Here is a 23,102-nt window from a genome sequence, read left to right as displayed (position 1 = left end):
CTATACTATAAAATGCTGAAGAAAAACTCTGAAATCCTGACATTTTTTTTGTGTGACAATTTTAAGACTTTAGAATGAAGAAAGAACTGTTTTTTTTTTTTGCAATCCAATTTTGGGCTTTAAAAAAAAATCAAGAATGTTAAGTACTGGTGGGATTTTATCAATCATTTTCAAAATATAATTGTCACACAATTTTAATTATCTGCAATTTGTGGAATTACCACATAACTAATTTCTCCTCCCCTTTTGTGTATTGTAAAGCATTTTATTAATAGTATCACTCAGTTAATCAAATTAACACTGAAATGGCATTTCTCCATCTGTGAAAAAAATATTGAGAAAAAATTTACAATTTGAACCTAAACAAGTAAAAATCAATAAATATATATTTTTCTTCATTATTTAGTGGCAATAAAGAAGGAAGCCTAAAATGTTGAGTATCACAGGATTCTCGTAATAACGTGTTCTTATTTAATATTTTGTAATTAAATAAAAAAGAAAAGAAAAGAAAATGTTTTAGACTGAAACAAGCAATCACCATTTCTGAATTTGGAATTGAGGTTTTCAATAGGCAGCTCATCACTTCCCCACGTGATAACGTCGTCGTCTTCTGGCTGGCCAACACTCATTTGTAGATAACTGTTCATTCATTAACAAGAGACAGGATATTAAAAAAAAATAAAAACAACTAAAATCCTCATCTGTGCCCGCTTTCCAAAAGCTAAATCTTACTTTTCATTACTGGGGGCATCCACACTCTCTTCCAACCATTCAACTTTATGTGAACTCTATGGATTGAAAGGACAACCAATTCAAATGTGACATGTTAAATGTTTAAGATTATTTAGCGTGAGGGCTTTGATGAGGACCTCGGGCGAGTCATCGGGTAAGGAGGAGCCGTCGTAGTCTGTGTCCTCAGAGGTTTCGGCACTGTGCTCCCTTTTGGGATTGGGCGGACCTTCGTCATAGTCGGTTGGTGGTAATGGTGGGCAGCCAGATTTGAGCAACTTCTGGGGACTACACAACTTGGTCTTCACCCCGCTGTCCTCACTGAGATCTGTGGAAAAACAAAACAAAACAAAACAAAACAAACAAGTCAATAAACATAAAAAAAGCCAAACAAGACAAACAAAGTGAGATGCATCTGAAGGCAGCAAGACTGGAGGTGAAGACAGCGAACACACTTTTTTTTCACTTCGGACAAAAGTGAAGACTGAAAGACCAGGGAAGAAAAACTACATTTTCAAAGCCTCTTAAAGGCCCGAGTCTGAACTTCCTAATCCCAACTCAAGTGCTAATGAAGGCTACAAAACCAAATATTTTTCAATGATCTGGTCCATCACTTGATATCAACTGAATTGTTGTCAGTAAAGACAAATTTGAAGACAAGCAAGAGCACTAAAAAGCTGTAAAATTGAATGTATATGGCCAGCTCGGTCACCCGATTGCAATCTGATAACCGAAGGCATCGAGAGAAAAAAAAAAAAAAAAGTTGCGACTGAAAGAGAATTTATGGAACCCTCAACTTCAGTTGAAAGTCTAACCCAAGATCTGATCTCAAATGCCATTCTGTTACCGAAGACAAATAAGCAACAAGTCAAGTTTCCCCTTGCGAGGCACCTGCGTTTCCGTTGCACTTATCCGTGTTGATAGGCAGATAGGCCAGGTAGGTGTTGGGGTTCTGGCCGGGCGGCCTGGACACCATCAGGTGCACCAGGCCTTTCGCTTTGCGGATGGTAGTGACAGCTTTGGTGTGCGAAACGCCCGTCATTGGCTCCTCATTTACCTTCGAACACAGGCAAGATGGCCTCAGACAAAGACTCATGTCCTTCGTGGTCCAAAGCAATGTTTAAAAAAGGCTCACTTTGAGCAGCCTGTCGCCCACTTGCAACTTGCCCGAGGCCTCTGCGACTCCGCCTGCTGTGATGGACTTGACGAAGATGCCTCGCTCGCCCCCGATCACAGAGAAACCGAGACCTCCCGAATGTGGCTTGTCCAGCTCCAGCTTGATCACCTCCTCCTATAACATGTTGACAAACTCCCATTGTACATCACGAACAAAAGAACATTAGGATTGAGCCTACCTCTAAAGAAGAGAGCGCTGTGAAAAACTCAGTCTCCATTGGATCTTCTGCTGTGAGGAACCCTTGAATGATAAACAGTTGTTAATATTATAATAATATAAAAAAAGGGCACAGCCTCAACGGGGGTTAATAGTCATCAAAACATTCTTGTGTGTGAGTCATGTTAGGGCAATCCGCTAATGTTAGCTAGTAATGAGGACGTTAGCTGTATTTTCGCTGAAAATGCTAACCGATAGCTTGCAGACCTGTGAAGCTTACAAAGACTGTACAAACTGGCAAAAAGTTCACTGAAGAAATTTGCTGACAATGTTGGCTACGAATGCTATCAGCACACGTTTTCAAAAGGTTGTCTTATTTTTTATTTTTAGGTGTTAACACTGGCTTTATCTTATAATGCAATACACTAGCTAGTTAGAAGCAAGGTTCTAACATTATTGGCTTGCTATCTACTAATTGCTACACGTCCTTTGATGTCATGATATTTACTTTAAATAAAAATTTTCCCCAGAATTATATCATTTAACTACGTACAAGTGGATTATATAAATTTGGGCAAACTTGGCACATACCATTGATGTCAGATGATACATTGGAGGTGATGTTACTATTGCGAGAAGAGACAATTTTCCCAGGATACACAGGTTTGCCATCCCTTTGAATACAAGAGACACAATTGGAGATAAAACTCTGAAACAGTTTTTCAGTTTTTACAATAAAGTTAAAAAAAGAAGTGAGAAATAAATAGATTTTCTTCAATGGATACATCACATTTACCTTGTGGCTTTTAGAGTCAGGTCATCACAGGAAAGCTCTAACAGTCTGGTGTTCTCGCTGAGCGTGAGTTCCTGAGTGGGTGCACCATTGATGTAATGGATGAGGTCCAGTGGTTTCAGGCTGCCTTCTTCAAAGGCCGCTGATCCTGCAAGGATGTCTTTCACAAGCACAAGGCCGTACGGGCTGTCCCGACCACCGTCCAACACCAGACCTGCAGGGAGGAACCAAGAATCATCTCATACTGACAACCATTTTATGCCATCGCCTGGATTTACATCATAGATCTCCTTACCAAGTGGTTTGTGGATGTCTCTAAAACAGATGTCGGGCAGCAGGTGGGCATCGATGTATGGTTTTGAGCCATCCAACACCCGACCCACCACCAAGTCCACCATCCGAGGCTCTGCACGCACAAGTTCCACCACCTCGGTGTGGCCCATGTTACTTACGTCAGTCTGGTTCACCTGCGAATAAAAGCACGCAAGATTAGAATAGTGGTAGCTTGATTTAAGATTTTAATTCCTTTAAACACATTTGTCAAATCACCTTTCCCCACTGAAATTAATAGAAATGCTTTTTATCTGCCTTTTGTGACTTTGTTGAGTTCAATTATCAGTTGTTTACTTATTGATGGATGTAGTTTGTCCATTTTGCATTGTGTGTCTATCGGTTTGGTTAAGGACACAATCGGGTGTGACAATCTGCTTTTTTTTTTTTTTTTAAGAACTGAATGATATCTTGTCAAACCGCACATGGAATGCTTGTTCAGGATGGCAAAACAGGTATCATCTGATTCTTTTAAGAAAAATAAAGGAGCTCAGTAGTATGTCAGAATTTTGCTGGCAACCTGAAGCAAAAAAAAAAAAAGAAAAAAAAAAGATTAAAATAAATAAAAATCGACTGATGACTGATTGTGTACCTTGATCATTCTATCACCGGGCCTGAGCCGTCCGTCACTTTTGGCAGGATCCTGAACAATGTCATGGATGTAACAACCGTGATCGCTACCTTTGGTCAGCGTAAAGCCCAGGCTGCCCTTTTCAGACTTCATAAGGGAGACTTTCAGTTCTACTTCCTGTCAACACAGACGAATGATCAACAGGTTAAACCTTCAAACAGAATGGAAAAATCTCTAAAATTCCATTAGGCGACCATATCACACTGCCAACACCTTATTTATTCTTTAACCAGGTAAGGAAAACCCACGTACAATTTAATGGTTGACAGATTGTAAAATACACATATACAATACAAATATGTTTTTATGCTTGTATAGAAATAGTTATCTGCTTATAATATTTCTGAAAATGTGTGCAAGCAAGTCATTCTTCAATTTTGCCCCACTACTACGTAAGAGAGGAGCTAATTTTACACAACATTCACGCCTACACCATCCATCCATCCATCCATCCATTTTCTTGACCGCTTATTCCTCACAAGGGTCGCGGGGGCTGCTGGCGCCTATCTCAGCTGGCTCTGGGCAGTAGGCAGGGGACACCCTGGACTGGTTGCCAACCAATCGCAGGGCACACAGAGACGAACAACCATCCACACTCACACGCACACCTAGGGACAATTCGGAGCGCCCAATTAACCTGCCATGCATGTCTTTGGAATGTGGGAGGAGACCGGAGTACCCGGAGAAGACCCACGCGGGCACGGGGAGAACATGCAAACTCCACCCAGGAAGGTCCAAGCCTGGACTCGAACCGGAGACCTCAGAACTGGGAAGCGGACGTGCTAACCACTCGACTACCGTGCCGCCTTACGCCTACACCAAGCATCTGTCATTCCAAGACATGTTCAGCTAAGCTGGGAGAAGTTTCAGAACCACTTTAAAGTGATGGCCCGAGTCCGGCAAATTAGCCAATCATTTCTAGTCTGGGAGCGAAAGCCCGAAAGTAGGTAAGGCTGCATAGAGTTTAACTTTTCCCTTAGCGTCATAGAAAAGGATATTATGTCTCATTTCAGGCATCACAAAAGGCTTAGTAGTTTTACTGTGTTTCAGTGGTTAAACAAGGCCTCTAGTGTGTAAGCATCCTTAAAACAGCATAATTTTTTTCGGGGCCTTACCGGGAAAAGTTCGTCCATGTCCATCGCTGTACCATTTGTGGGCATAGAGAGGTTTAAAGGCATGGGTAGAGGGGGAGGAAGGGGATCTGGACTTGGAGCTGAATGAGAGGACCCCAGATGGAGGGAGGACTCTTGATTCCTGTTCCAACACCACAATGTAAGTACCAAATCTTTTAAATGTTGGCGTTGGGGCCGGCATTAGTGATTTCAAGCAGTTACCTCTTGCTTTGTTCCAGTCTGGTCATGGCCATTTGCGGCGAGAAGAAAGCAGACTGGACGCTGTCGTCCAGCTGATGGCTGCTGCCATAGGATCCGAGTCCCAAGCTGCTGCTCGGGGTCTGGTAGACGCTGAGCTCCCACGTCTGCCCACTGTGCTCCAGGGCGCTCGGGCTGAACGCCTCCTCGACTTCGTCGTCGCCATCCGTGCTGTCACTGTAGCTGTTGCGTCGGCCAGGGCTCTTGACTTGCAGCCTATCCAGGATGTCCTCCACGTTGCCAGAGTTCTTACGACGCGACATCACCTGGATATCTTCGGTGCTGCCACCGGATTTGAGTCGCAGTCTATCCAATGCTTCTTCCACGCTGCTCTGACTCCTGTCATCTTGTGGAGGGCAAGATTTGGTCCTGCCGAGGTCTAGCTTGGCTGGTGTGAGCGGCTCTTTACGGGGTGATGGGTTGGGTGTCTGAGAAGAAACAAATGTTGTTCTAATTGCATCTTGCTAGTTATTTAACAGGATTATACAAAGAACACTTCGGGTGGTGCACAGGTCCAAAGAAGAAGAAGAAAAAAAAAGGTGGGACATAATATCAATATTGTGATGTATTGCATCATTAAAAGGTTAAGTATTGTTATACTAACATCAGATATCAGTACTTGCTGATATCTTAGTGTTTTTTTAACAGTCTAATCAGTTATACAAAATAGCACTTGTTGGTGATTCTCACCACAATGGAGGTGTCCAACTCTGGAAGAACGCCCCGTTCCGGTCTACACAGGCGTAACCTTACTTCCTGTCCAGTTCCTCGCAAGGCTGATATTACCTCCTAAACCCAAAACACACATACAATTAAGACACTTTTTTTGAACCAACCATCAAGAAAGAAACTGGAAAGTCGTCATACATGTTGCGAGAGTCCCTTGAGGGGCGTTTGATTGACGCGCATGATGACGTCGCCCACATTGATGCGGCCGCTCTCGGCAGCCGGCTGCCCAGGAAACAGCTTCTTCACGCGAACCATACTGGAGGCCGGAGCCTCGTCTGGCACGTACTCCTCCCGACTGAAGCTGAAGCCCAGTCCTGAGGCGTTCTTCACCAGGAGCACCTCAAATACATTGTCTGGTATAACATTAAATTAAATAACATTAGATTGCAAAAGCTCAAGAAAATAAATGAACCAAACCTTTAAATAGTAAAATAGACTTGTTTTGTAAGACAAACATGGCTGGAATTTAAATAAATACATGGAAAAACATTTCAAAATGAGCTGATTAAAAAAAGAAAAAATAGCAATAATTCTGAGCGTAAAGAATGCAAGTTGAAACATTAGCTGTTCAGTAAACAGTAAATAATTAATTAAAAGCCAGTTTCACCCTAGAACTCATTATTTCTATGACATTATTATTAATCCAACGAGGGATGTTTTCCAAATTATTCACATCCAAACTAACTGCAAGTAAACCGACATCCTGAGTTTAACCTTTAGACTCCATTCTATGGCCCCGTGGCTTATTTTGCCACATGATGAAAATGTTACTTTCATTAGATAATACAAATCTTATTTCTTTAGGTACATGTTAAATATCGCAATAATATCGATAACGCAATATTCAACAACTATATCGCAAATTGTATGTTTTCCCAATATCGTGCAGCCCTTTTATTCTATTCTAATTGTGTGTGATGTTGCTTCTTCACCTGGCGTTAAAAAGCTGTACTCTGGTTTGTCTTTGAGCTCCCGTGGCCTTGCTTTACTCTTGCTCGGCTCTCGAAGGCTGCTGTTGGTGGAGTGCAGCGGTGTGCATTGAGGAGTGAGGGGTGCGTGGATCCTTTCTGTGGGTGGTTGACCCCTCTCCAGTAACAACTTAACCGTCTGATAAGATTGAAAGAATGACAGACACTTTATGCATTCCATGAGGTCAATTAAAATAGAGGACAGTGCTTGTGGTTACCAACCAGCTGAATGCCAACCGGTATGGTCACTCACCTGCCCCGTGTCTCTGAGAGCGTCGACCGCCTGCTGGTGAGAGGCGCCCTCTAGTGACTTTCCGTTGACAGCCACCACACGGTCCCCTGAGAACGCCATCGAAAATCAGAGTGTTTACATGTAGGACAGGGCACCTTCCATCTATCCATTTTCTAACATTTTAATTAACCACTGATCATTGATTTTAATTCTTTCATCCACGACAATTTTCAACACCTGCAATTCTGCATATACCTCGATGTATCCTTCCATCAAGCTCTGCAGCTCCTTTTGGAATAATGGCCTTCACGTAGATGCCGCCATGCTGAATGGTGGTGTTCACTCCACCCTACAGAATGAAAGGACAGCATAATTAAAACAAAGTCTAATAGATGCTGGTGATATTTTTGCTGGGGGTTTGATGGGTGTGTGGAATTTTACTCAACTACAAGTAATAAAATTATATCACCAAACCGATACGACGGATTTAATACAACATTTTTTTGGCATGCAAGATTAATTAATCACAAGTGGATTAATTTGCCAATCAAAAAGCGGGGAATTTTTTTTTACCATATTCCCTCAAAAAGTCAATTTTCTGTACCAGTAACGAAGCAACGGTGGAGCAAAATACACTTCCATCATTGTTTGGTCGACGTAGGATTGTTACCTCGGTGCTGCAATGGAAAAGTATGTGTACTTGCCTCACATTTATTATTTAATTTAGTGCAAAGGGTCCTCAGTTCCGTTCCTACAGTGGCAAGTTTTATACGTAAAATGGAACACAAAGTAAAATACAAAAACATTAAGTACGGCATTAACTGCACATGCTTTCTTGGGCCACATTCTTAGGCGGCTGTGCAAACTATTTCATTGTACGCCACTTATAAAATTTGAAACGCTGTATGACGGGTAAATAGATATTTATTTATATTTATTGTATTAAAGGTTTTGAATTTCCCCAATGAGATAAAGTATCCATCTCGTCCAGATCACGTGAAAGCATAAGTAAAATTATCTTCAAAGTTTCCATAACATTATGTTTCTAATCATAGGTAAAGGAGATAAGCGCGCTATGGCGAAGTCTATTCAAGTGTGTACTGCTGCACAGCAATGAGACCATGCGATACCTCCATCTGGTTTTCATACCCTAAGTGATCTGTTAATTTTCAACCTATAGCTTCTACGTATCTTCAAAAAAAAGAAAAAAAAAGAAAAAAGAAAAAGAAAAATTAAAACCAAATCAGCGTACTGAACTGTACCACTTGGTGGCTTGTAGTAAAGATAATTACAGCTAGTTCGATGTACCTACCACAAGTTATATTTAACTGAGTGACACATGGAGACATTCATTCGAGATGAGGGTATAATTACTGACTCCATTTGGTGATATAGACAAGGCAAATAACCGAGCGGAGGACACAAGTTGAGGATATACTGTACACATGTTTATAAAACAGTAATAATTTGTTCATTATTTGTTTAGCAATTGTTAAAAAGTAATTATAGTGTAGTGTAAAATCTGGTCTATGGTGCTACTCACTACAAAATGAATCAAAATTACTGTTGAAAATGTGCATCATTTCTATTCTGCTACCATTGTGTGATGTGTGCTTCAGTAGTTTAAAGTGTATTATGTTGGTATACTGTATTGTGGATACAAATACAGTGCTGTAAGAAATTAACTGTGTTAATACAGAAATGAGTCCAGACTAATCGTTAAAATATTAATAAACAAATGTTAAAGCTACTATATTTACATTCAAAATTTGTGTTACTGTAGTACAAAATAAATTAATGTAGCATGCAGGTTAAGTGACAACAAACAAGATTCCCAAAAAGCGTCAGATCGGACCAGATACACCTACATGAAAGCAAGGCAAAACCCGGCAAAGAACACCATCAATTTATCAGTGGTGAGGGATGGGGCTTAAGAAAGAGATTGTGAAAACCTTGCCGAACAGTACCGTGACACTTATGCCCAGGCTGCTGTCTTTTTTCGACAGCTCAATGTCAAATAACTCTCCGGGCCGGAGGCTACTGACACCTGAGGCATTACCATTTAAATGTTCTCTGCGGTAGTCCTGCGAAAACAAGAAGAAGAAGAGGGCATGACGGTGAATTAGCGCAAGCTGGGACATGCAGGAGGAGAGGTGGAAGTTGTGTTGATGGTGATGGGGGAGGATTGCATGCAGTTTGTAACAAAATGACCTCGCATTGGCATTTGAAATGCAATGAGAGGCACTGGTTATAAACAGCTTAGTGAGGGCAGGCAGAGAAAGAATTCACTATGTGGCATCGTATCATTCAGTGTTGATGCCACATACAGTTTGTTTTGATGTATCAAAACACAAGGGATGGACATGTAAAGCAACATTAGCCTAAAAATAGATATTATCGTTCAGTCCTGTTGTGCTTCTTTAAACACAAACTAGCAGAACCAATCACCAGCCCCTATGCTAACAAGTGATTAAGCAACATTGAACGCCAAACAGCTCTTCAATCAATCAATGGATTATTCTGCACATTCCTACAAGGCGCTAATCAACAAAAAGCAGAATACCTTATTGACCATTAGTTTTTCCTGACTTTTAGAGTGACTCTCCTCATCCAGGTCAGAATCCCCACCGTCGGAATACTCTGAAAGTTTTGGAGCTTCTAAGAGTTTTGTCTTCCGGGTCTTGGGAGGCAATGCCGGTGGCAGGGGATCCAAGGATAAATTTGGGGATTCAAGTGAGGTAGTTGCCCTTTCCAGGCACTGATGGACTTGGCTCGAAGTGGGCAGGACAATGCTTGGAATGTTGCTCATCCTGTCTTCAGAGGGTTGCGAAATGAGCCGGGCCGGGAAGGTGGGTGAAGGCGGGTGCCGGGGGGCCGTAGAGCTGGTGCTCACTGTTCCCGTGTGATCAGTTAAAGGAACTTCCAGTTCATGCTGAGCGGACTTGAGTGCTGCCAGAGTAGATGTGGTCTTGGTTGGAGAAGAGCCAGATGAAGACTCTGAAAAAATAATGAATAAGAGTGTTACACTACAGGAAATAGAGGAAAAGTTTTGAAAAAAAGAAGAAATGTCAAACAAAGGCCATAAGTTGCCACCCCTGATTTAAACCAAAATGGAATGGAACCCCATTTAATCCCATAGCTCATAACCGCTAGTTCTCTGATTATTTATTATTAATGATGATCTTATGCGAACATCACAACTGAAATGTCACCTTTGTAGAGTCTCTCTTTGGGCTGCGAAACCACCAGCATGACATCATCCGGAGCATTTTGGAGCACTTCAATGGTGGCAGCGTGAGAGAGCCCTTCCAGGTTCAGGTCGTTGACAGCGATCAGGCGATCTCCTGTGATGACATGTACACATTAAGTATGATGAAACTAACCACAATTGCAGAGATTTTAGAACAGTGATAAATTAGGTGGGCCTACCAGGTTTGAGGTAACCATTAACATCAGCGGGACCCCCAGGCGTGACCGAGCTGATCATGGTACCTATTTCGTTGTGACCAGTGTTCTCCGCACCCGTCACCTGGAACCCTGCACACGATGACAAGAACACACAAAATTATCCACCCATCCATTTTCTATGCTGCTTATCCTGTTTAGGGTCACACAGCTGGAACCTATGGCTTCGGGCAAAAGGTGGAGACAGAAAACCAAACGCACTCATATTAACACCGTGACCGAGTAGGAAGTAAATCCACGCTGCCTCGACCAAGGTGAATGTAAGCCTACACATACACGCCACTTCAAGCATGTGAGGGGAAAAAAACAAAACAAAAACAAGTCTTTACCGAGGCCATATTTTGCATCTTTCTTCAATCTTACAGATGTGATTTGTCTCTCTGGAGATGGCAAAGCGTTGACTTTTTTCTTCAGGGAATCTGTCAATGAAAAACAATATATGTGTTGTGTTTATGGAAATATAAAGTTTGCTTTATGATGCACAGAACATTGCGGTGCAACATGTCAGTTTCTACCTCAATTCTCCACACTTAAAATCATCAAGAGCTTTTAGTTGCTGCTGTTTTGGTTAGCGGCATAGTTCAAAAAGGCTCAGCAATTAACTTTCTAATGTTAAGATAACAGTTACTACACTTTTTCTGATGGGAATAGCAGGTGTATTTGTGGAAGGTGTTCAGAGTTCTAATTAACAATGATAAGACAAAGGAAAGGCATCTCGACAGAACTAAAACATACCATTAGCAGAGGTTGGGGTGGAGGGTACTCCTGAGGAGTTGTGCATACTGACCCCTAAAAAAACAAAGACAGAAAAATGAGTCCTTGAGACTGTCCGTGAAAAACAACTTTGCATAGCCTCCATGGTCTGGGCGGCATGGCTCAGTGGTATGGTGGTTGTTTCCCCAACATAGAGGTTGTGGGTTCAATCCCATGCCATTGTGACCACATCGAATTATCCTAGAGGAAGATACTGAACCCCCGATTGCTCCCGATGGTGCATCATCAGTAGGTGAATGGGTAGTCAAAAATGTAAAGCGCTTTGAGAGCCTTGTAAGGTGGAAAAGTGCTATATAAATGAAGTGCTATTTATCCTGGTCACTTACCCATCACATAAGCCTGGCCCGCATCTTCTATGGAAGAGGAGTCTGATTCTCTTTTGGACTGAAAGTGACTCCACGCTGGTCTGTTTAGAGAAATGTAAAATCGGAATATTAATTGTCTGATTTCGAATGTCTTTGAATGTCATGCATTCCAATGGAACAGATGCAGCTTTGACGAGGTTAATACCCATTGGCTAAAGCTAATGAGATGTGATAAATGGAACCAGCTGCTATGATACACAGGCCAAATAATCAGACTAAGATATACGCAAGCTATTACACAATGGCACCTTGAAAAATTAGTAATACAAAATTTCAAGGGTTTGTTTTTCTTCATGAAGTAACAAGGGGCTGATTATCAGGATAACGAGTCTGGACATGGTTGTCGAGCTGAGGGGGAAAAAAATGGGAAGACTTTTTGGGGGGCATCAGATTTTGGTGTGACACCCTTGGGCATGGAAACTTTTGTTTAGAACATTCAGTTTGAACTTATTTAAGAATATCATTTAATATTGATCATGGTGTGCCAACTGCCAAGCCTACATTTGAAAACAGGTATCTTTCTTTATTAAAATAGGTTGGTTACTTTTTTCAACATTAGAGGAGAAATGATAATAAAAAATGTTTTTTTTTTTTTTAAGAGGTTAAGTCAAGCACAGTCAGAATCTTGATTGCTTGAGATCTTGAGGGTCTCATGGGGAAAATAAAAATAATAAAAACAAAAGAAGAGCAGCAGCATGGAGGAATACGAATCAGGGAACTTGGATGACGACAGATTCGGAAAAGCAAGATGTTCCCAATTCATGGCCTTATTTAAGAAAATTGTTTGATGCTGTCAGTTATACAAATAATTTTTGGCGAATGTATTATGTTTTGTACAAACCTAAAACCAGTAGCTTCCGGTGTTATTTCACTTTTTTTTTGTCAGTTCACAACATTAGCAAAACTAAATGAAGAATCTGTTTGGGTGAAGTATTTTTTCGTTATCAAAATGGGTTTTGTATTTTCTACAAGTTTTACTTTTGTCTATTTCAAAGTTCAATCAGTCCTTCTAATTCAACAAGTCTTTTTTTACACAAGTATTTGTACCGCCACTCAAGTACAGTGTGTGAGTATTTTTGCCATGCTACAGTTGACCTTGTCAAGTGCTTGTTTCTGCTGCCACCGAGTGGCGACAAACAAATCAGCCTCACTCAAACTCACGTGTTGGTCTTGTGCGAGAGCGAGTCCGTGTCTGAACTGGCGTGCTGGCTGGGTAGTATCCGAGCCAGGCCCCCGCTATACAGTTCCACCATGCTCTGCTCAGATGCCGCCGGTACCTGCCCGAGGTTGTGAAGGGAGCGGCTCATGGCCCGCGGAGTAGGGTGCACCTTCACTGGATGGAATCCTGGAAAGTTAAGCTGTTCCTGGATCAAGAGTGAGCCAGACGGTGCCTTATTGAGTGCCGCCTCCGAGTAGGAGATCCTCTTCAGGTGCTCTGGGTTGGACTGCGTGGACAGGGCTGGGGCCAGGCTGCCTGAGCTCAATGCTCTGCTTACCGCGCCCTGACGATCCGTGGAATACTGCAAGCCAGTCAGGGGGCTGTTCACTAGAAAAAGGATACATTACTGAATGAAGAAATAATACTGTTTTATTTAAAAAGCATAGAAAGAAAAAAAAAAGTTGCATTCTTTCTACCCAAGTCTTGGAGCTCTTGGTTGCTTTGGAGAGCCCTCATCTGCTGGTGAAACTTGTGATGGTCAGAGCAGAGCTCGAGCAGATATTGACATGTGTTGCTACTGTCTGTCTGGAACACGTGTTTGATTCCATCAGATGTGTTTTGAAGGCAAATCCTCTTTTTCTGAAGAATGAGCAAAAGGTTTAGCATTAAGTTAGAACCAAATGGGTCAAGTTACATTTAGGACGAAAAGGTTAAGGTTAGACTCAAAACGGGTACAATGCTCTCACTGTGAACGAAATCTTCTTTGTCTCCCGCCAGGGGAACCTTAGCACTGGGGTTCGATTTCCATTCAGGACCTCAAAGATGAGAACCCCCTTGGAGAAGACGCCCAGCATGATGCCGGTCTGGGACCTCTTCTCAGGGAGCACACGATGGAAATGGACTCCGTATTCGGCCAGCCTTTGACTCACCTTTAAATACGCCCCAAAAAAATAGAGCAATAAAAGGTGGGCAAGTATCATTCACTCTGTGAATCACTGTGTTTGGTTATCTTGTTTTTATACTTGCAAAATGTGAATGTAAAAATTTCACGTTACAAACGTACATTCTTTCATATGGGAAACTATTCAGAGGTCAACCAGCATTTGGCTTTTGAAGTTCCACTGAATTGACATGTTTTGCTTTAAACTGACCTTGAGGAACTCAAACTCCGCCTCCGCCTCAGATGCTCCGTAGTAGTTCCTGTGTAGTTTTGGCAGCTCCTCCTTGATGGTCGCCTGGTCTATCTTGTCCAAAACTGACACAGGAAGGTAGTGTTCAGCTCGGAAGTACGACTTCCCGTGGAGCTGCTGCCCAGACAGTTACAATTTTTAGTTTAACAGGTTAAAAGGGAATCTTTTCTGAGCAAGCAAAACTTATAGAAACAAACTTAATTCAAGTTCTTTTAGGAATTTTAGGAAGCAATCTTTGCAATTTTAGTAAGCTACTTTCTTTACTGTACTTTTAAAAGAATTATTTTAAATGCTTTTAAATGTTGTAATTATGTGAAGTTTATTGAGTTACCTCGTGTATAAAATGTGTTGTGCAGGGCTGCCTTGCCCTGCCTCAATTCTTATTCCCTCACCGCAATATTAATCAGAATACTGTGTTTAGACTAGTGGAGACACATTTTATTCCAAATAATGTTTTTTTACTTGAATTTTCCTTTAAACGTCATCTTAAAGATAAGATTCTAATGTACTGTAATCCTAACCTTTTTTGTCCTAACCCAAACCTAAAAACTTGTGATGCATGTTATTGAGTACCTCAGGTTGGTAGTCGCCAAACTCTGCCTGCAGCCCTATGGAGGCCAACAAGATGGCATTTTCCATGTCGCAACGCATCCTTTCGTCCAGGATGTCCTTCCTCAGCTGTAGATAGTATTGATGTTTGGTCATAGCATGTCTGTTATCCAGGGAAAGACAACAAATCCCATGATTTTACAGCTTTCCCAAAAAAAAAAAAAAAAAAAAAAAAAGAAGCCTTGGTTCATACAAACTCACTGAATTAGGTTGACGTCATCAAGGAAAAACTTGATGCGTAGGAAAAGGTTAAAAGGCACGTCTGACTTCTTCTTCCAAGTCTCAGGTGCCACTTTGGACAGCTTGGCATCAGGATTAACAAAGAAAAACTCATTTTCTGTGTAGAGTGAGGGAGATTTCAACAAAGGTAGGTAATGGATGCATTTTTCCCAACAGTGTACACAGAAATCGTGTACTACCTGTGAGGTAAGCTAGGCCAAAGAGATGGCGTTCTACCAGGCCCACATGGGCGATCACCATATCCAGCGCGTCTTTACACGAGGCCTTGACGTCACAGCTCAGCTCCAGCTTCTGGCCGCTCAGCAGCACCACGCTCACCTTCCTCTGCACTTCCTCACCCTTACGCTTCTATGACAAATATGATGAATTCTTCACTGGATAAAATAAGTGTCTGTTTCAACACCATCAAGATCCATTCTCACCATTATGGAAGAGGGAACGTTGAGAGCGACGCTGGGCTCACTGGCCATCTTCACAAACTCTGGTCCATGGAACAGCTGTAGAGGCGTAAAAAAGTAATAAACAAATACATTAACTAAAACAAAATAAATTCAAATTACAATAACAGCTCTCTTCTATTAAACATGGAACATCACGGGTAGGGCTGGGTATTGATTCGATTTCGATTCACAACACTATTCACTTCAATTAAATCCGAGACATGGGTGACAAATACTTGAAAAATGTGAGTTTCGCTATCGCACGTGGGCGGCGCCATAAGACACTGCTGTCTGCTATTTATCCCGAGGAAAAGAATGAGGTAATGGCCAGAGTTTGCAGCCAACAGTGTGCACATTTTCTCCTTGAATGACAGTTAATCGAATTAGTGGTATAAGTAAGACTTCACCCAAAACATGACACATAGCTGCAATTATCACCAGAGGCTACTGTGAATTATGTCGCTGTCAGCACTTTGTATTTAGCCAAAATAATGCTTCAGGATGAGAACAAGGACCTTTGCTTTACGGAGCGGCATTGGGGATGTATACAGCGGGTCCTGGAGGTCGAGCAAGGACGTGCGCGAAGGAGCCAAGGGGTCATCGAAGGTGTAGATGTTGGCCCGGGACAACCTGTTGGCCAGGTGTGCCTGCAGACGCTGCACCTCCTCCTCCTGCTTCTGGAGGAGCAGCTCAGCTCCAGCCAAACCTTCATCAGCTGCTCCTTCATACTGCCTACAAGGAGGGGAATATTGAATATTCACGCTGATATTACACATTTAAGTGAAAATAACACAAATCATAGGCAAACTGCCCATAATGCGGTATGATTTGTATAGAATTCTGCAGATGTTGAGTTCTTATCATCTATTGCAAAGTTCCAACTAACATGGGTTCAAATAATATGTAAAAATTTATATATTACAACATTTTGCAAAAACGGCACAGGAGTCAATCTCAAGACCTGCAGCCCTCAAAAGTATATCATGTCAGTCACCTTCAATGATTGTTGCTAGTATCTTTTCAAAGAATTGCCATATGTAAATAATAACAGCATTGAGATATTGCAAGCATTTTTTGTTACTAATTCTAACAGCAACTTGAACTATAGTTCAACAAACTATTACCCTTGACTGCTGGTTTCAAAACTAGTTAGCTAACAAATCATTGCGCATATGCAATCTGATGAGGCATTGAAACATTCACAGTACATGGTTTCACAGTAACGGGTCTCTGAGGGAAACCATAGCTACAATGTGTCCGACGACGAATATGAGTTTAATACCCCAGATATACTGGATTGTTCAGACTTTATGCTGCTAGTATAAAAGTAAAACTGGAAAAACTAAAAAACAACTCAAATTTTATGGCTGCTAAGAATAGTAAGCTGAACTATAGAACACATTGAAATGTGAGAATTAAAAAAAAATACAGAATGTGTACTTTCAAAGTGTCTGGGAATGCTGTGCTGTGTAACAAATTGAAAACATTGTTTTCCTGCAAGCAGCAGGCAGCCCTACTCTGTAATACCCGTAGATTAGAGAGAGATAGAGGCTGGTTCAATGTGGACGCTACATCCGATGACCTCACTGGCCAAGCATGGGGGCTGACCCTGCTGTGCGAAACCCGCTGTGTGTGTGTGCGTGCACTCTTATCTGCCACCACTTACCAGCCCCCACAGAGGGATTGCAGTAGTACAGGTGGAAAAATCCTTACACAAGGACAGTGGACATGATGGCTTAACATATGGTGACAACATACAATTTGGAATTCAAATGCCATTCTCGGGGAAAATATGCTTCTGAAATCAAAGTCATATTACGGCGTTGAAGTTCACAGTGGTTATTATTATTATTATTATTATCGGATTTAACCTGGCAATAGGACACAATTGAAAAAAAAAAAAAAAAAAAAAAACCTCATCGCTATTTTATTTTATTTTTTTCAAATCTGGTGCTCCAGATATAGCAAGCCGTTGACTGTCCATCAAGCTTTTATTTGAAACAGTCTGTGTCTCAAGTATATTTATTATTATGTTGCTCTAAAAAAAAAAAAAACAGCTCCAGAGTTGCAGGGAGTTTTATCGCAGGTGACATGGCATGACTCCAACTTTTGACTGGCAGCAAGTCATCCCTGAGATCATCCGGAAGCTCCAAAACGGCATTGCTCAATATACAATATGTTGCAACGCCTTTTGTTGGCAATTCAAAAATGTTTACACAAGCGGAAAAAGTTCTCCTTGCTGCCTTTTTTTTTTTTTTGCTAAATGTCTTGACTTTTTTTGTGGTATAATTTTCTTCATTATTTCTCGGGCATTCCAAGTCAGAGTTTCATTTTACCTGTGCCTCTGCATGTTGTGACTGGTCACAGACAGGGAGTCGTTTTCCGAGGAGAGCGCCAGCTGAGAGCCAAATCGTCTCGGTTCGGCCATTTTTTTCCCTGCGAATGACAAGAGGAAGTTAAGAGGTAAATGAAAACACTCCGTGTGCCCAGACTGTGCTAACCTACATCAACATTTGATCAAACAATATTCAGAAAGCAACAAGGGCATTCCATTTTAAACATCAGGGTTGTTTACCTTGCCTGTAGTCGGGATCAGAGGAGGCAACTGACGGGCTTTCACTGGAGGAACTGTAATCACTGTGGTGCCGATGGTGGGTGAGACTTGGTTCTGAGAGAGGAAAAATTATTGAGTTTAATCGGCATCATGGATGGGACACTCGTATTGTTCATTATTTGGCTTTTTTTCCCCCCACACTTTTTCGAGACAGTGCTTGGTGTGTTAAAACAAAAACAAAAAATCCTGCTCATGGTAGTTGAGGTTGCTCGTCATTGTGTTGGTAAACAATAAAAATAGCTGAGACGCTTAAGCATGCATGCCTGTCATGCGATTGTCTTGCCCCACCGGCTGAACATGTAGTGCAAATACTGTACATGAGAAACAAGTGAAACAAACACAACTCTGATGAGTTAGTTTGTCCAAACTTGAAAGTCCTGCTCCTGAGTATCACTCAGGGCTCACATAACTTAAATGCATGGCGTTCCCAAGTCATTGCTCAGGTTTTTTTTGTTTTTTTGTTTTTTTTAACTTCAATTCTTCTCTGAGTGATACTTTAAATCCCACTGACAAGGACAAAAAAAAAACCTCAAACAACAACTCGACCAATCTTTACTGTCATATTATTAAAAATGGGCAAGCTCTCTCTCCATTGTCACCCCTTATAACATTTACCCAAAGACCACCACCACCACCACCACAATAACGACTAAACTCTTACCGTAACAACAGTATGGAGGTACCCAGACTTAGAAAGCATTGCAGTCTACCATATATAAAACATGTACCGGTACACCTTAATTATTCTTAATAACGACTTCTGTATCTTAAATGGACCAGTCGCTGCTCTGAGCCACGTGACCTGCTGGCCAAGTGCAGGAAAAGTCCAATAACGTTTGGAATTCCCTCATCCGCTACACATGACTCCAATTAAAGGCTCCAGATTTGCTTGGAACAGGATCTACTGATTGGAACACCTTGTGTTGAGGAGCGTGCATGTGGTGGTAAGATGAAAGCAACCAGGTATATATACATGCCCATGCATGCACACACACATGCACACAATTAGTCCATAGCGAGCCACACACATGTTCACAGAGAGACTCCATGCACTGTGCATGTGGGTGAAACCTGAGAGCACTGACCACTGCTGCGCCATCACTTTCCTGCAGGAAACAAGAGAGGAGGAGTGAGAGGAAGAAAATGAAGAAGTAGCCAAGGGACACATCCCCTGCAAAAGCCCCATTCACACCACACAAGATGGAATAAAGCATATTTGAGCTGGCCCGATCCATTTATCATATTAGTTGCATTTGGTGGGCCAATAAAAAAAAAAAAAGCAAAAAAAAAGCCACATTTTCCCCAAAGCGGTACAGTTTACACAACACTTTGTCACTATACTGTTTTGTATGTTAAATGCTGATCTGGTGCAGGATGACGCGAGCTCTGCAAAGTGATGGAGTACAGTGGGTCCTCAGTTTATGACGTCACCAACATACGACATTTCAAGGTTACGAGCAGGACGCAATGAACAAGTGCGTGCAGTAAAAAATGGAGGGCACCCCTGACAGCCACGTCAACCCTTGTAAAATGGAACGGTCCAGCTTTTAGTAGCTATCCCAGATTTGTCAGTCGCCCTTTTGTGTTGCAAAGCGAGGTTAGCATTACCAAGGTTATAACATATCTGGTACGGGATGTTCAAAAGCGAAATATATTTCAGGGTGAGCAGTGGTGTTCAAAGAATCTTGGGATGAAGGACATTGAAACGAAGGCCACATTCGAAGGTACCCTCACATTAGGCCGCCTTAAAGATATTGGTAGAAGCAGCATCTAGTAAATTATTGTGTTGTGTTCATCCCAATTCATTCATTAAGGACAATTAAAATGACAAGTGTAAACATGGAGAATAAGCTTCTGACTTATCATTCCTGGCAGGATGTTTTAATCTACCAGGTATAGATTTTTTCCCCCACTGCATATGGTTCCTAATATACAGTATTAGATGTGTCAGAGCAACCAGGTAAATTGCTTCCCGATCTGCTTGAAATACAGATAATTGTGGGACACAGGCGCCGACTGTGACATGGAATGGAGAGATAACGAAACAGGAAGTTACCTGAATCTTGCACTGTTGGTGGACACAAACAAAAGACAAATTGGTTGTGTTGACTGTATACTATTCACAATAAAAATGACAATCAGAAGTGTTTGCCACCTCAATGCTAATACTAGATAAGCGAACAATTACTCCTCTCGTCCTATTGAACATATTAAAACACTGTGTAAAGGAGGAAAAGGACAGAGGAGAAAAGAGGGAAATGCGACCCGTGGTAGAGGAGGAGGAGAAGCCACAGTCGAAGAAGAAAAGTACAGCGCTGCTCTGCGGCTCAAGCGCACCGAAAATAGCTGCCCAAGCACAGGGAGGAGGAGAAGGAAGCGGAGCAAAGAAGGCCGTTCATGTTATTATGAAAAGAGAGAAGAATAAAATCTCCAAATGGGCAGCAGACCTCTTTGTCCACATGTGACTCAGCGCAGCTGGCCAGCAGAGACTTCACAAAGAGCTTCTTAGTAAATGCTAGCAGAAAAAACAAAAAACAAAAAAACATAACGCTCCTGGTTCAACAATTGAGCTGTTTGTGCTTGTGAAGATGGTGTCCAGTCTGTGTAATGCACAACAATATGCAGCGTTGATAAAAGAAACATAAGGAGGGAGCAGTGAGGACACACTACATGTATGACGGAGCGCGGCAGGCTAGAATTAAGCAGGCCTGTAATTAGAAGGAGCAATTTGGAGAGCTCCGTGCAAGTGACTCAAACAAAAACTCAACATTGCGTCCAACAGTCAAAAAAAATAATAAAAATGTTTATGTGGGAGTTAAAGATGGACGTCCCTCTGGTGTAATTTTCACCTCTCCATTGGTGCTGCCACGCAATTTTTTTTTTTTTTTTTTTTTTTTTTTTATGGCCTGGTGAAAGTGATATATGGCCCAGTCTGGATGGTTTTAGTTTGAGGGCTCTTCATCATATGAACGCAACCGAAAGAGCATCTGTGAGACATCTGGATACTGGACATTCTACATAAGTCTAGACTACCACTAAGCTTTATTGTTTTATAACCATTGTTTTGATATTGGCAACACAAAACAGCGGAACCTTATATTTTGGGAACTGATATCAGTAAGGCCAGGGTATTGACTGTTTAGTACTCGTCGATACCAAGTACAATATCTGTAGTAATTTTGATATATATAGTTTTGAGTGCGAAATTTGTGAATGTATATTAATGTTTATGTGCCCTATTGTTTTTCTCTGCACATTCATGCTTTCTCCCACATTAACTATGTGCCCTGTGATTAGCTGGCAACCAGTTCAGGATATCCCTCACCTTTTGCCCATCATTGAGGGGAATAGCAATGCAATGCAATTCCACACAGGAAGGCCAAAGCCAAGCCTTAAATGTATTACACATTTCTAATCATGACTCATTACCCTACATGACCAAGGAAGTAGCAACAAATCTAGTGACTGGCCAAGGCTTTTTCACAATACACAGGTAAGTACAGTGAGCATCCCGTATGCCAGGTGGCGCAATCTTTTAAAGTAAAACGCAATCTAACATGATCAGACCTGCATGCGTCACATTATTAACCGGCAAGATTTCTGTTAATGAAACGATTTCTTTCAAATTGAGCAACATTTCCGTTTTATTGTGAGTGTGGTGTGACATGCACAATAGGGCTCTATTAAGTGGGTGTATTTGTGATGATGACAACAATCTTGTATTGTTACAGGCTGTCCATGTCATTTGCGTCACGATCCAACATTGAACACGGGAACGACCTGATCTTAGAGCTCAGAGGGTAAACGTATGCTAAGTGCACATGAGGAGCGGGTGAAACTTCCATTCATCATCTTCATTTCATTTGTTCAACACTGCATCTTCATTACTGTGAAAAATAAGGGCTCAGATAATGTCCCTTGACTAATTTTAACTTTCAAAACAAGGAAAGTGTTTTCAGATAATGTATCTTATATGAGCACAGAAGTTCTGTGTACTGTTGGACCTCTAAAGTCGAGCTGTAGTGGACCAACTATAAGCAAGGACACAGGTGTTTCAATTGTGGACAAAAGAAAAAAAAATCAGTTTGAATCTGTTTAAGAAATAGTGATCAGTGTTATCACAAATAACAGACTGACTACAAACTCCATAGACTCACCATCCACCGCTTGTCGCAACATCTGTAGCTTCCTCTGCCGCTCCTTGATGCGGTCATATGCGCCGGGCAGACCCGAGCCGATTGACGTGGAAGAGAAGTGAAGCGCGTTCCGGCTCTTTAGCCCACCAAATTCAAAGTAGCGAGAGTCCCTCTCTCTTGAAGCGCTGAATGGCGCTTTGATCCTGCCGATAGTTTGTGTGCTTAACGCGTTGCTGCCTCGGCGCGCGTCCTCCAAAGCTCCGAAACGAAGAGCCTCGGGATCGATGCAGGCCAAGTCCACGGAGGAGGCCCAGGACTTCCTGGTCTGGGCTGCCCTCAGGTCTGTGCTGTTGAATGGTAAAGACCTGCGGTCCAGTTCCACGGGTCGGCCTTTTTGCTGGGGGTGAAGGGGGTGCAGGTATGGGTAGGAGTGCTGGTTCTGGAGTGAGAAGAGCATGGGGCACATTTCACCCGGACATTCCGAGTTGGGGTGATAGTCACAGTGAGGATACTGGAGGGCAGCCCCTTCGTCGCCCCTCATGATTTCTTGCACCGACAGGGATCCCATGGAGCGACTGAGGCCCCGGTTGAGAGAGCTCTGCTCCTGAGTTCTAGCCCGGTACCGCTCCAGCACCCTGGGGGCTGCACTCCTTCCTAGAAAGATATCAAAGGAAAAGTTAAAAGAAAACTTAAAATACTCACAATCACATATTCATTACAGATATTACAGCAGATGAAAAGGGTTAGGGTGGAACCTCCACAGTTGAATGTACTGAAGCTTGCTTTATTTGCGGTAAAAATCGAGTTGCAGAAAAGGTTAAGGTCATCAATGAGCGATTTTAGCTTAGTGAGCATCCCAAGGATTAACTAGTTTTTCTTTGGACTTTTTTTTTTTTTTTTCTTCTGACCATATGTAGGCATTCTGTCAGTATTGATGGACTGTCAGTCAGTCACTAATGGACGCCCATTTTTCTCACAAATGACGAGAAACTTAA

General features: G+C 41.9%; 1 protein-coding gene across 6 annotated transcripts in view; it reads right to left on the bottom strand.

Annotated features, from left to right (window-relative positions):
* ptpn13 (protein tyrosine phosphatase non-receptor type 13) overlaps positions 1-23,102 on the bottom strand; it is a 39,531-nt gene that overhangs the window by 3,247 nt on the left and 13,182 nt on the right. The window contains exons 7-42 of one of the 6 annotated variants that reach the window (XM_077498436.1): positions 22,129-22,761; positions 17,933-18,025; positions 17,694-17,793; positions 15,873-16,089; positions 15,340-15,414; positions 15,097-15,265; positions 14,879-15,014; positions 14,642-14,780; positions 14,030-14,185; positions 13,625-13,807; positions 13,355-13,517; positions 12,881-13,265; positions 11,681-11,760; positions 11,316-11,369; positions 10,910-10,999; positions 10,545-10,652; positions 10,328-10,459; positions 9,679-10,112; positions 9,068-9,199; positions 7,371-7,464; positions 7,137-7,222; positions 6,848-7,022; positions 6,054-6,268; positions 5,877-5,975; positions 5,151-5,614; positions 4,932-5,070; positions 3,778-3,933; positions 3,151-3,322; positions 2,859-3,069; positions 2,654-2,736; positions 2,085-2,146; positions 1,865-2,020; positions 1,621-1,786; positions 870-1,057; positions 733-788; positions 539-639 (exon numbers count right to left, since the gene is read on the bottom strand). In XM_077498436.1, the coding sequence (XP_077354562.1) occupies positions 539-639; positions 733-788; positions 870-1,057; positions 1,621-1,786; positions 1,865-2,020; positions 2,085-2,146; positions 2,654-2,736; positions 2,859-3,069; positions 3,151-3,322; positions 3,778-3,933; positions 4,932-5,070; positions 5,151-5,614; positions 5,877-5,975; positions 6,054-6,268; positions 6,848-7,022; positions 7,137-7,222; positions 7,371-7,464; positions 9,068-9,199; positions 9,679-10,112; positions 10,328-10,459; positions 10,545-10,652; positions 10,910-10,999; positions 11,316-11,369; positions 11,681-11,760; positions 12,881-13,265; positions 13,355-13,517; positions 13,625-13,807; positions 14,030-14,185; positions 14,642-14,780; positions 14,879-15,014; positions 15,097-15,265; positions 15,340-15,414; positions 15,873-16,089; positions 17,694-17,793; positions 17,933-18,025; positions 22,129-22,761 (6,102 nt within the window). The remainder of the gene's footprint in view (positions 1-538; positions 640-732; positions 789-869; positions 1,058-1,620; positions 1,787-1,864; positions 2,021-2,084; positions 2,147-2,653; positions 2,737-2,858; positions 3,070-3,150; positions 3,323-3,777; positions 3,934-4,931; positions 5,071-5,150; positions 5,615-5,876; positions 5,976-6,053; positions 6,269-6,847; positions 7,023-7,136; positions 7,223-7,370; positions 7,465-9,067; positions 9,200-9,678; positions 10,113-10,327; positions 10,460-10,544; positions 10,653-10,909; positions 11,000-11,315; positions 11,370-11,680; positions 11,761-12,880; positions 13,266-13,354; positions 13,518-13,624; positions 13,808-14,029; positions 14,186-14,641; positions 14,781-14,878; positions 15,015-15,096; positions 15,266-15,339; positions 15,415-15,872; positions 16,090-17,693; positions 17,794-17,932; positions 18,026-22,128; positions 22,762-23,102) is intronic. The other 5 variants (XM_077498439.1, XM_077498437.1, XM_077498442.1 and 2 more) reach the window with 5 other exon arrangements.

This window comes from Festucalex cinctus, chromosome 15 (genome assembly GCF_051991245.1).
Source record: "Festucalex cinctus isolate MCC-2025b chromosome 15, RoL_Fcin_1.0, whole genome shotgun sequence".
Lineage (NCBI taxonomy): Eukaryota > Metazoa > Chordata > Actinopteri > Syngnathiformes > Syngnathidae > Festucalex > Festucalex cinctus.
This window is presented reverse-complemented; position numbering and strand designations above follow the sequence as displayed.